A 13,045-nucleotide genomic window follows, 5' to 3' on the forward strand; every position below is an offset into this window, starting at 1 on the left:
CAAAGAAAGGGAATTAGATATATAGAGAGAAAGGTAAAACACACCCAAATAAAGTCCCACTTCGATTTGGAAGTTAAAAGATGAAAAAATTAACAATAAATAAAAGGTATTTGAGGTAGGGGAGTTACAAAAGGTATAGGGAAGGGAAAGCAAGATACAAAGTGTGTAAATACAAGCAGATTGATGGCAATGGTTTTGTCTGTCTCATGGATTATGGCTACATGGTAAAACAAAGAGCAGCATGTACAGTATGGAGATGCTGGCAAGCAGGGAGGCAGGGTGAAAGAGCGAGAAAGAGGAAGTTCCTCTGTTTTTATAGGAGTCTAGACAGGAAATGGGAGTGGGCTAAGTGCCACGCCTGGAATCCCCAGAGGACCCACCCCTGGGGATGAGTCAGGAGGACTTGGGGTCAGGGTCAACACCACTCCTCAAGGAGAGTTAACCCTTTACAATGCCTCTTCCAGTCTGTCTTCCTGTGGTTCTATGGACAAAAACCCCCAAACTTTTGATTAATCCTCTTAAGTGCAATTTAGGAGCGACACATACAATGTTACGAGCACAAACACATTTCCTAAAGATTAGCTCAACATTTCAGAATTAGCGCAAAGAAACCCTTTGCATTTGGAATCTGCTGTGAAAAGAATGTGCAACCTTCTTAAAACCCATTTATTTGGGAAAAGTATTGTTGTACACATCATATGTCCATGGGCAGAAGAGAATATCAGACTGGTTACAGATGCATTCAGGAACTGATCTGTTCATGTTTGCTGCTCTGACAAGATTGAGGATGTTCCTAGGAAAGCCTAGGCAGATGGCATCTCTAGTTAGGACTGGGGTTTGTTTTTTGTGTTTTCGTTTGTTTGTTTGTTTCATAAATCCTAAATCTTAACACTTTCTCTTTCAGATTAACTTAGTCTACACAACCTCCTCCTTCTCCAAGTTTTATAAGCAGTCTACTGTTTCTGAAGTCAGGTAAAACAGTGCTGAATGTAACTGCATTTCTGCTGAGAAGTATATTGTGCTCTGTTCTGATGAGACTACACCTGGAGCACTGTGTCCAGATCTGGAATCCTCATCACAGGGAGGCCGTGGACCTGCTGGAGCAGGTCCAGAGGAGGGCCACAAAGATAATCAGAGGGCTGGAGCACATCCACACCTCCTTTGAAGACAGACTGGGAGAGTTGGAGTTTGTTCAGACTAGAGAAGAAAAGGCTCTGTGGGAGATCTTATAGAGGCATTTCAGTATCATAAGGGAACCTACAGGAAAGAGAGGGAGGGACTTTTTAGAAGGGCATGAAGCAATATTATTGTATAAAACTTTTTTCTAGTGGCAGAAGGAGGAGATACTGCAATAAAGTTCACTTACTCTATTATTATGCATGCAGTTATTGTCAGAGGATTAGTTATTTCAATCTGCTTGAACCAAGCACAGATTTGGTTCAGGAGTGGGAATTTGTGGGATACCTGGCCTTTTTTTTTAATAGCCTTTTACCCCATTTGGAGGTTGAGACTGAAGTGACCACATGTGGCCTAAAAATGGTTTAGAGTAGTCTCTTATACACTGCAATGGATGATACAGGGTGAGACGTATAGCAACAGGGAGTTCTGCAATGTGGTGGGTGGTAATTCTACTAGTTCAATTTTGGAGATAAACCAGCTTTAATTCAAGTAGATAAGATTTCCATAGATCTCAGTAGTCAGGAAGCCTCAGGATTGGACTTCTGTGTTGTTTGTTGGTTTTTAAGATGAAAAAATACAATTGATGTGTCATAGCAACAAGACAAGTGGGAAGTGCATCATACCCTTCTAAACTGGTATTTTAGAAGCTTGTGTTTAAGAGTCTAGTCTTCAGAACATATTCCATGTGATGATAATCTGTTGGACCTTTGTATTTCAGTAACAACAACAATGGAGGCCTCCTTATTCATTTCTGGATCGTGTTTGTGGTACCACAGGCAAAATACCAAGTGCTGTGTGAGGACTGCGTGGCTGCCATTTTAAGGGATTCCATTCAGACAAGTATCATTAACCGAACCTCAGTGGGAAATCTTCAGGGCCTTGCAGTTGACATGGATTCCATCGTACTGAGTGGTCAGTATTAGCACACAATCATTTTCTTGAGGATCCTTCATGAAGCAAACATTTTAATATTGGAATACCACTTTCTATAAGCAATCCACAGTCTCCATCCAGCACTTTTATCTTCTAATACTAAAATTCTTATAGAGACAAAAATAAAATCAAAGCCAAGGAAATCAGTGTCCCTCTGACCAGACTGTAAACCAGCCTTTACTTGGTGTGCTTACATTCAAATTCAGGAGCTCTCTGACACCAAGGCAGCTTTAGCACATCTGCTGAAAGTGACATACTTGTCATCCCTTAACATTAAGAAATGGATTATAAAGCTGACCATTGATGAAACAACTCCTGTGCCATTCCTATCTGGGGAGAAATTAGCAATGTGGGATGCAATTATCTGTTTAACGTAATTAGCTACAAAATGTTGTGTGATTTTTCAGCTCCACGAGCAATGGATAGAAGGAGCATCCTTTTAAAAACTAGCCAAGTGAGTGTGGTCAAGGATGTGAAAATGACCTCTGACTCAGCCTCTCAATTAAATTAAACTGCTTAATTGACATACAGTCTCTTCTTGCCTCAGACATTAAAATGTCTGGGGAAATGATAGCTCTAAAGCTGCTTGCAGAATTTGCAGAAATAAAGAGGAATTGGGCTGTCTCCCTTGTTGAGATGATAATTTTAACCTGTGTACTTGGTGTTATGATTAAAGACATACAATTGAGTTAAACTCTGAATTCTGGACTTTGAGCAAATGAGGAGACTCACATGACTTTTTTCTCCGTGCAGCAGGTCTACGGTCAGATTACTGGTCAACAACAGGAACAGGTAATTCACTATTAGGCAGCTTTCTGGCAGGGCAGAAGTGGAGAATAAAGCATTTAATGAATGTCTTATTCTCAGTTGTTAAGAAAGTTAAGTTCAGCTCTTAACATTTATATCTTGAAATGCTATAAAAGGCTAGGAAGCTTTTAAATAGAGTGAAAAGTATGCAGCTCCTGCTTTTGCACAATTGGTCCAGTTTCTTTACAGTCTTGCTCTTGCAAGTTCCACCCCCAACAAGCCTGCAAGTTTGGCAAGCCTTTAGGTCCATTTGAGAGAGAGCTGCCAGCGGCACCTGGACTTGGCTTCTCTTGGACCACTATATCCTGACTTCCTGCTCGCTACCCTGAGCTGGGGAATATGGCAGCAGTTTGGCTTTTTTCCCTTCCACTGCTAAGACAGCACCTCTCCATGTACTTTGCCTCATGGAAGGTGTGTCTACAGACACTTTGGACTCTGGCAGGTTTTGTTTGCCAAAGGATATAGCTTGCAGTTGTAGAGGCTGCTGTAGAGATCATTGCTAAAGTCAGAGAGATTAGTGTAGGGATCATTGCTAAAGTCTTATTCACCTCCATGTGTAAAACCTGCTGATTCCTAGGCTCTCTGCTCAGCCTGATTTATAAGTGGGGTAAAGCTGTCTTGTAGCTTAGACTTTTCCTTAGGTGTAACTTAGGTGTTCAAGAAAAGACTGGATGAGATACTTAGTGCCATGGTGTAGTTGATTGGAAAGGGCTGAGTACCAGGTTGGACTGGATGATCTTGGAAGTCTCTTCCAACCTGGTTGATTCTATGATTTTATGATTCTACTTTCTGACATTCCTTAATTACTAAACTTGCCCATAAGCATCCTTGTGAAGATTTCCCAATTGAATTAGAATTTGTAAACAAAATCTTACTAGTTCAGTACAGTTTGGGTGTGGGGCTTTTTGAGAAAATGAAAATAAGTCTATTTTTACAATTCCTGCCTCAGCCAATTAATTCCCAACCAAATCACTAAGACAGTGTTGTCAGCCTGATCTCAGTGCCAGGCAAGGTCATGGAACAGGTCATCTTGAGGGCCATCACAAAGCACCTACAGGATGGCCAAGGGATCAGGCCCAGCCAGCATGAGTTTAGGAAGGGCAGGTCCTGTCTCACCAACATGATCTCCTTTTATGATCAGGTTCCCTGCCTGGTGAATGTGGGGCAGGGCTGTGGATGTAGTCTACTTGGACTTCAGCAAAGCCTTTGACACCGTCTGCCACAAGAAGCTCCTAGCCAAGCTGGCAGCTCCTGGCTTGGACAGATTCACTCTGATATGGGTCAGGAACTGGCTGGATGGCAGAGCCCAGAGAGTGGTGGTGAATGGTGCCACATCCAGTTGGCAGCTGTCACTAGTGGTGTGCCCCAGGGATCAGTGCTGGGCCCAGTCCTGTTCAATATCTTTACTGATGATCTGGATGAGGGGATTGAGTCCTGCATCAGAAAATTTGCAGATGACACCAAGCTAGGAGCAGGTGTTGGTCTATTGGAAGGTAGGAGAGCCCTGCAGAGGGACCTGGACAGGCTGGATGGGTGGGCCAATGGGATGAGATTTAACAAGGCCAAGTGCAGGGTTCTGCACTCTGGCCACAACAACCCGAAGCAGCGCTATAGGCTGGGGACAGAGTGGCTGGAGAGCAGCCAGGAGGAAAGGGACCTGGGAGTAATGATAGATAGTAGTCTGAAGATGAGCCAGCAGTGTGCCCAGGTGGCCAAGAGAGCAAATGGCATCCTGGCCTGGATCAGGAACAGTGTGGCCAGTAGGACAAGGGAGGTTATTCTTCCCCTGTACTCAGCACTGGTCAGGCCACACCTTGAGTACTGTGTCCAGTTCTGGGCCCCTCAATTCAAGAGAGATGTTGAGGTGCTGGAACGTGTCCAGAGAAGGGCAGCAAGGCTGGTGAGGGGCCTGGAACACAAATCCTATGAGGAGAGGCTGAGGGAGCTGGGGGTGTTTAGCCTGGAGAAGAGGAGGCTCAGGGGGGACCTCATTGCTGTCTACAACTACCTGAAGGGAGGTTGTAGGCAGGTGAGGTTGGTCTCTTCTGCCAGGCACCCAGCAACAGAACAAGTGGACACAGTCTGAAGTTGTGCAGGGGGAGGTCTATGCTCGTTGTTAGGAGGAAGTTCTTCCCAGAGAGAGTGATTTGCTATTGGAATGGGCTGCCCAGGGAGATGGTGGAGTCACCCTCCCTGGAGGTGTTCAAGAAGAGACTGGATGAGGCACTTAGTGCCATGGTCTGGTTGACTGGATAGGGCTGGGTTGGACTGGATGATCTTGGAGGTCTCTTGCAACCTGGTTGATTCTATGATTCTATGCAAGCAAAAAGTGGTGTAGGTGGTTTCATTTCACATTTAGCTTTTCTATTCAAATGCTGCTTTTGTTGCAATTTGTTTTTTATGAGTTTTAAATTGTACCCCATGAAGATTTAACAATTTCGTAGTGCGTGTCCAGTGTTGGAAATGTGGCACTTTCTGCAGGAACAAATTGCATGTATGATCTGTATGCTGACCGCCTACACGAGCGCTTCCCTTTGGATATTCGTGCGATGTCAGTGGGGACGATCTGCTATTTTAAGCTGATTGCATCAGTGGGCCATCTTCTTCGTCTTTCCATAGCATCCCTGCAGATTGAAGCAGATAACTGCGTCACAGACTCCCTAGTGATTTATGACTCTCTGATGCCAATCAAAGATAAGATACTGTACCGGTGAGTTTAACTTTTCACTGAGAATTAACTGACTTTTTCTTTTTCCCTAACTGCATTTTTGGCAAGTTTTGCTTTGTTAAAAATATTTGAATCTTAGAATCATAGAATCAGTCAGGGTTGGAAGGGACCACAAGGATCAGCCAGTTCCAACCCCCCCTGCCATGGCCAGGGACACTCTACCCTAGAGAAGGCTGCCCACAGCCTCATCCAGCCTGGCCTTAAACACCTCCAGCCATGGGGCCTCAACCACCTCCCTGGGCAACCCAGTCCAGCCTCTCACCACTCTCATGTGCAACAACTTTCTCCTCACATCCAGCCTGAATCTCGCCATCCCCAGCTTTGCTCCATTCCCCCTAGTCCTGTCACTCCCTGAGAACCTAAAAAGTCTCTCCCCAGCTTTTTGGTACCCCACTTCAGATGGCCACAAGAAGGTCACCTGAGAGCCTCCTCCTCTCCAGACTGAACAGCCCCAACTCTTTCAGTCTGTCCTCACAGCAGAGCTGCTCCAGCCCTCTGAGCATCCTCGTGGCCCTTCTCTGGACATACTCCAGCAGGTCCACATCCCTCTTGTAATGGGGGCTCCAGAACTGGATGCAGTACTCCAGGTGGGGTTGCAGTAGAGGAGGAGAATCACGTCCCTTGCCCTGCTGGCCTCACTTCTCCTGATGCAGCCCAGGATCTGGTTTGGCCTCTGGGCCAGAATCTTCGTGCATTATGTGTACAACACATAGTATTTTTTTTTCCCTTAGAAACAACTAAATCCTTAAATTCTGTATTCTACTGCTGGAGTGTTTCTTCATACAGCTACAGAACTGTAAGAAGCTCATGCATAATGAACAGAATTTCCTTGTTTATTTCAGGAAATTAACACAAACCCTATGAGGAGAGGCTGAGGGACCTGGGGTTGTTTAGCCTGGAGAAGAGGGTGCTCAGGGGTGACCTTATTGCTGTCTACAACTACCTGAAGGGAGGTTGTAGCCAGGTGGGGTTGGTCTGTTCTGCCAGGCAACCAGCAATAGAACAAGGAGACACAGTCTCAAGTTGTGCCAGGGGAGGTCTAGGCTGGATGTTAGGAGGAAGTTGTTGCCAGTGAGAGTGATTGGCATTGGAATGGGCTGCCCAGGGAGGTGGTGGAGTCACCGACCCTGGAGGTGTTCAAAAAGAGCCTCTCCTCTTCCTTTTAATGATTCAGTAGGCTTCTTTGGGGATTTTTTTGTTTGAAATCCCTAGTGTATTTCACTCTGTCATACCAAAAGGTGAAGACAGCAGTGCCATCGAGTAGAGCTCAGCATTAAATCTGTTGCTCAGGCCTGTCAGTGTGTGTATAAGCCCTGTCATAAGCACATTGACTTTTCAACTCCCATTGAGCGTAATCTGAATCCCTCAGTGTCCCATCTATAAAACAGGAGATGGTGTTAATTTACTTGTTAGTAACCACATAGGGCTGATGATACCTGCTAGGTAATGCATATGGAAAGCAACTTTTTTGGGGTGGATAACTAGTTGTTCAGGTTCTTAATTTTAGACTTGAAGAATAGCTTACTTGTCTTTCCTGCTCCCCAACTCCAAGCTAAATTTGTTGATCTAATAAAATTAATTTTCTCTTCCTATGAGCCTTTCTTTACTATTGGCTTTGTTCATTTTCACTTAGAGTGAAAGCCAGCTCCTACAACTAACCATTTCATCTTCTTTTTCATGTTTCTAATGTCTTTTTTTTTGTGTGAGAAGTGACTTTCCAGTGTTGTTTCTCTAAATGGCCTCACAACAGGTACTTTTGTGTTTAAGAGTATAGAGTTTTTGTCAGGCTCTGAATCAGGTAGGCTCTGCAGCAGGGAAAAATTTATATGCAGAATAAGAGCAGTGTGTTGGGATTGTGTTTGAGTTATTTCCTTTGGTTGGCTTTTTACTAATCATTTATGTATGTACTCTCTTCCTTCTCAGAGCTTGTGAACCAACTGATTCATTGGTGTCACTTGTGTCCACAAACAATCTCATGCTGGTAATGTTTAAGGCAGCAGAAATAAAGGAGCATAAGGAATTCCATGGCTATTTTGAGATCATTACACAAGAAAGTGAGTATGTTCTATTTGGAAATGTGTTTATTGCAGTGTTTCTGTCCAAGATCCTAGCATGGCTGTCATATCCCTGACTATGGATAAATGACTCCTGTACCTTAGGGGCTTGTTTGGTTGGATTCTTTTGGTGTTTGTTTTACTACAAGCATGCCTGTCTCCACCTTCTCTGAATTACTAGGTGCTTTCCTTCCTCTGGAGCAATTTAATCTTGCCAATTACTTGTTCTGAAGTGAAATCTGAAGGGAGTAGGCTAAAGCCAACACTGAATTAAATTGGAGTTGTTATTCCAGGTGTAGCACTACTCTGGCCTCTCTACTGACTTGGGACACAGTTACGATACTAAAAGAGAAAATCAAATCTTAGTACATTTGTCTGCATTTTTATTCAGTCCCTGCCTCCACATTAACACAAAGGAATCAGTTAGGTTTATGTATCAAATATATAATTTATTGCTTTGAGAAGTGGTTAGAGCATAATCACAAATAGTAGAAGGAACATACTGGAAAACATCTAGTACAATCCAATGCAAGAAAATTAAAGCTGCTCAGCAAGACGTTGCATGGTTTTAATTTTGAGTCATAGAATCAACCAGGTTGGAAGAGACCTCCAAGATTATCCAGTCCAACCTAGCACCCATCCCTGTCCAATCAACCAGACCATGGCACTAAGCCTCATCCAGGCTTTTTTTGAACACTTCCAGGGACGGCGACTCCACCACCTTGAGAGTAATTAAACATTAAAATACTATCATAAAAGCCTGTGATGAACTCAGCATCATAAGTAAGTTTACATTCAAGGGTGGTATTTGTGATTGGTTGGCTTAAATTCAGAGCTGAAATTTCACTGTGTGCTTTGTTTCTTTGCTTTTAATTTTAATAATTTCCCTAAATGCATCAAGGAGTCATAAAAGAAGGTTTTGGCTACCTGGAGGCTAATTAAATTGCTAAATAGGCAATTTCTCTTCTAAATTTGCAACATTTTAAGAGAAGATGTGCTCTACTGCTGCAACATGGGTGTGTTGGTGTGCAACACTGTTCACTGAGACTCGTTTGTAGAGCTACTTTTGGTGACAAGAAGTTCATAGAATCATAGAATCAACCAGGAAGGAAGAGACCTCCAAGATCATCCAGGCCAACCTATCACCCAGTCCTGTCCAATCAACTAGACCATGGCACTAAGTGCTCCATCCACCTCCCTTGGCAGCCCATACCAATGCCAATCACTCTCTCTGGCAATAACTTCCTCCTAACATCCAGCCGAGACCTCCCCCACCACAACTTGAGACTGTGTCCCCTTGTTCTGTTGCTGGGTGCCTGGCAGAAGAGACCAACCCCACCTGACTACAGCCTCCCTTCAGGTAGTTGTAGACAGAAATGAGGTCTGCCCTGAGTCTCCTCTTCTGCAGGCTGCACACCTCCAGCTCCCTCAGCCTCTCCTCACAGGGCTGTGTTCCAGGCCTCTCACCAGATTTGTCGCCCTTCTCTGGACACATTCAAGTACCCCAACATCTCTCTTGAATTGAGGGGCCCAGAACTGGACACAGGACTCAAGGTGTGGCCTGACCAGTGCTGAATACAAGGGAAGGCCACACTGTTCCTGATCCAGGCCAGGATGCCATTGGCTCTCCTGGCCACCTGGGCACACTGCTTCATAATATTTTGTCCTTGTCCTGAAGAGCCCTGCCAACACCTCTAGACTTTCACAACTCTCGTGTGTCTGCATCACTGAGGAGGGTATTTTTTTTCAACTTGAACCAAATAAATGTAACTCCTAAGGTGCTCTATTTTGCAGTGGAAGACTTCTAGTTAATGTGAATGCTTTACCCATTTAACAGTTTTGCTGGAAATATATTAAGGTTTATCAGGTTTTACCTCTTTTTTTACCTCTTCTTTTTTCTTGTTTGTTTCTTTTTTTCCCCCAGAGTGTGGAAAAACAATAGTGACTAACAAGAAAACTGGATATGAAGGGAAAATCACAAGTCCCTATTATCCAAGCTATTATCCTCCAAAATGTATATGTGTATGGAACTTCCAGGTAATGTGAATCTCTTTCTCTTTTACATGCTGTTGCATGTTTTGGGCACACAGATCTTTTAGCTATACCAAAATCTGGTGGGTATGGAATAAGCTGCAATCTCACATCTGTGACACTTCATAGAAATGACATAGCTGAACAGACAGCTGTGCTCACTTTTTTGTGTGTTGGGTTGGGGTGCTTTGAGTTTTGGTGTTTGTTTTTTTTCTTTGCACTTAAAAAAGAAAAGAGAGTTCCTAAGCTGTCCTATTTTATGAAGGTGAAGAGCTGAGATAGGTTTAAATGTTGAGACTACAGAATTACTGCTTTACTTCCCCTCTTCCCACCTGCAAAAATTGGATAAAAAAAGAATGTACAAAAGACTTGTCCAACCTGCTTCACAGAACCACAGAATGTTAGAGGTTGGGAGAGACCTTCAGAAGTCATTGAGTCCAACCCCTTGTGCCAAAAGCAGGATCACCTAGGGTAGTTCACATAGGCATGTATCCGGGCAGGTCTTGAAAACTTCTGGAGGAGGAGGCTCCACAACTTCCCATGGCAGCCTGCTGCAGTGCTCTGTCATCCTCACTGTGAAGAAGTTTCTCCTCATGTTGAGGTCTGTCTCGGTTCTTCCCAGAGACTCAAATAAATTTGATAGAACCAAATAACAATTTATAGAGTGCCCTTCCCTCTTCCCCCTTCTTTCCCAAAGGAAACAAATTAGATGTAGAGAGAGGAAAAGGTAAGCACACCCAAATAAATCTCACTCTGATTTGGAAGTTAAAAAGAAAAGTTTAACAATAACTTAAAAAGGTATCTGAGGTAGGGAACTTACAAAGGTATAGGGAAGGGAAAACAAGTACAAAGTGTGTAAATACAATGAGATTTTGATGGTAATGGGTTTGTCTGCCTCGTGGGTGATGGCCACGTGGTAAAACAAAGAGAACCAGGAACAGGATGGTGATGTTGGTAAGCAGGGAGGCAGGGAGTGCAGAGAGAGAGAAACAGGAAGTCCCCCTGCTTTTATGGACCTTTAGACAGGAAGGGCGAGTGGGCTAACCATGAATCACCTGGTGGTGTTCAGACCCACTCCTGGGGAGGGGTCAAGACCACCTAGGGTCAGGTTCAAGGTTACTCCCTCTGGTGGGTTAACCCTGTACAAGGTGAAACCTTCTATGTTCAAGTTTGTATCCATTGTTCCTTGTTTTATTACTGTGCAACACTGAAAGAGATTGGCCTCATCCACTTGACACCCACCCCTCAGGTACTTAGAGACATTGATCAGATCCCCTCTCAGTCTTCTCTTCTCAAGATTAAACAGCCCCAGGTCTCTCAGTTTCTCTTCATAGGACAGATGCTCAAGTCCCCTAATCATCTTCATGACTCTCTGGACTCTCTCTAGGAGATCCCCATCTCTCTTGAACTGGGGAGCCCAAAACTGGACATAATACTCAAAGTGTAGTCTCACCAGGGCAGAGTAGGGGGGGAAGAAGAACCTCCCTAGACTTGCTGGACACACTCTTCCTGAAGCACTCCAGGATACCATTGGCCTTCTTGGCCACAAGGGCACATTGATGTCCCACGCAGAACTTGCTGTCCATCAAGACTCCAATGTCTTTCTCCACAGAGTTGCTCTCCAGCAGGGCAACCCAAGACCTGTACTGGTGCCTGCTGTTATTCATCCCCAGGTGCAGAACCACATACTTGTCCTTATTGAACTTTGTGAGGTTTGCCTTCACCCAGCTCTCAGCCTGTCTGACCTCACTGGATGGCAGCACAGCCTAACAGGGTGTCAGACATTGCCCCCAATTTTGTATCATCAGAGAACTTGCTGAGGGTACACTCAATGCCTTCATCCAGATTCTTAAAAAAGATATTGAACAAAACTGGGACCAGTACTGATCCCTGGGAAACACTGCTAGCCATAGGCCTCCAATTTGACTCTGTGTCATGGATTAGAACCCTCTAAGCTCTGTTTCCTAGTCAGTTTTCAATCCACCTCATGGACTAATTGTCTGTGTCACATTTCCTGATCTTTTCTACAAGGATGTTAAGATAGAGTATCAGAAGTCTTAGTGAAGTCAAAGGTATATGACATCCACTGCTCTTTCTTCATCTACCCATTTTCTGTCATAATTTCATAGAAGGTTATCAGATTAGCCGTGCAAGATGTCCATGTTGGGTACTTCTGATGACCTTCTTTTCTTCCATGTGGTTAGAGATGACCTCCAGAATGAGCTGCTCCGTCACCTTTCTGGGGATGCAGGTGAGACTGACTGGTACATAGCTGCCTGGGTCTTCCTTCTCACCTTTTTTGAAGACTGGAGTGATATTCACTTTTTTTCCAGACATTAGGCATGTCTCCTATTCTTCATGACTTTTGAAAAACGATGGAGAGAGGCTCACCAACAATATCAGCCGTCTCTCTGAGCACTTGTGGATGCATCCCATTTGGGGCCCATGGATTTGGGTGTCTTCAGTTGATAAAAGTGATCTCTAATCCAGTCCTGACTGACTAATGGAGTGCCCTCCTCCCTCCAGTTGTGCTCCCTTGCCTCCAGAGACTGGGGTACCTGAGACCCAGTCTTACGAGTAAAGACTGAGGCAAAGAAGACATTCAGCAAGTCTGCTATCTCTGCTACCTCCCATATCACTCAGTAGAGGGCCCACCTTTTCCCTGCTCTTCCTTTTGTCAATCATGTATTTGAAAAAGGTCTTCTTTTCTTTCACCTCCCTGGCAAGACTTAGTTCCAAGAGAGCCTTGGCCTTTCTTGTCACACTTCTACATTCTCTGGCAATATTTCTGTAATCCTCTCAATTGATCAGACCTTTTTGTCCACAGATTGTAAACCTCCTTTTTAGTTTGGTGGTTTTTTTTTCCCCCATAAGCTCCCTGCTTCTCCACAGAGGTTTCCTGCATCCCTTGCTTGATTTTTGTTCTTTCAAGGGAGAACATTTTTCTTGAGCTTGGAGGAGGTAATGCTTGAATATTAATCAGCTCTCTTGGGCCCCCCTTCCTTCTAGAGTCCTAGCTTATAGGATACTTCTAAGTAGAGTTTTGAAGAGGGCAAAATTAGCCCTCTTAAAGTTCAGGGTTGAAATTTTACTTATCACCCTGCTTCTTTGACTAGTGAGCCAGCAGTGTGCCCAGGTGGCCAAGAGAGCAAATGGCATCCTGGCCTGGATCAGGAACAGTGTGGCCAGTAGGACAAGGGAGGTTATTCTTCCCCTGTACTCAGCACTGGTCAGGCCACACCTTGAGTACTGTGTCCAGTTCTGGGCCCCTCAATTCAAGAGAGATGTTGAGGTGCTGGAACATGTCCAGAGA

The 13,045-nt window shown here is 44.3% G+C and overlaps 1 protein-coding gene across 1 annotated transcript in view; it reads left to right on the forward strand.

Annotated features, from left to right (window-relative positions):
* The window catches only part of TMPRSS7 (transmembrane serine protease 7), a 53,972-nt gene that overhangs the window by 15,346 nt on the left and 25,581 nt on the right, over positions 1–13,045 (forward strand). Inside the window, exons 4-9 of the mRNA XM_064144004.1 lie at positions 905–972; positions 1,898–2,091; positions 2,866–2,904; positions 5,401–5,629; positions 7,571–7,701; positions 9,626–9,738. Coding sequence (XP_064000074.1) covers positions 905–972; positions 1,898–2,091; positions 2,866–2,904; positions 5,401–5,629; positions 7,571–7,701; positions 9,626–9,738 — 774 coding nt within the window. The remainder of the gene's footprint in view (positions 1–904; positions 973–1,897; positions 2,092–2,865; positions 2,905–5,400; positions 5,630–7,570; positions 7,702–9,625; positions 9,739–13,045) is intronic.

Source organism: Pogoniulus pusillus, chromosome 5 (assembly GCF_015220805.1).
Source record: "Pogoniulus pusillus isolate bPogPus1 chromosome 5, bPogPus1.pri, whole genome shotgun sequence".
NCBI lineage: Eukaryota > Metazoa > Chordata > Aves > Piciformes > Lybiidae > Pogoniulus > Pogoniulus pusillus.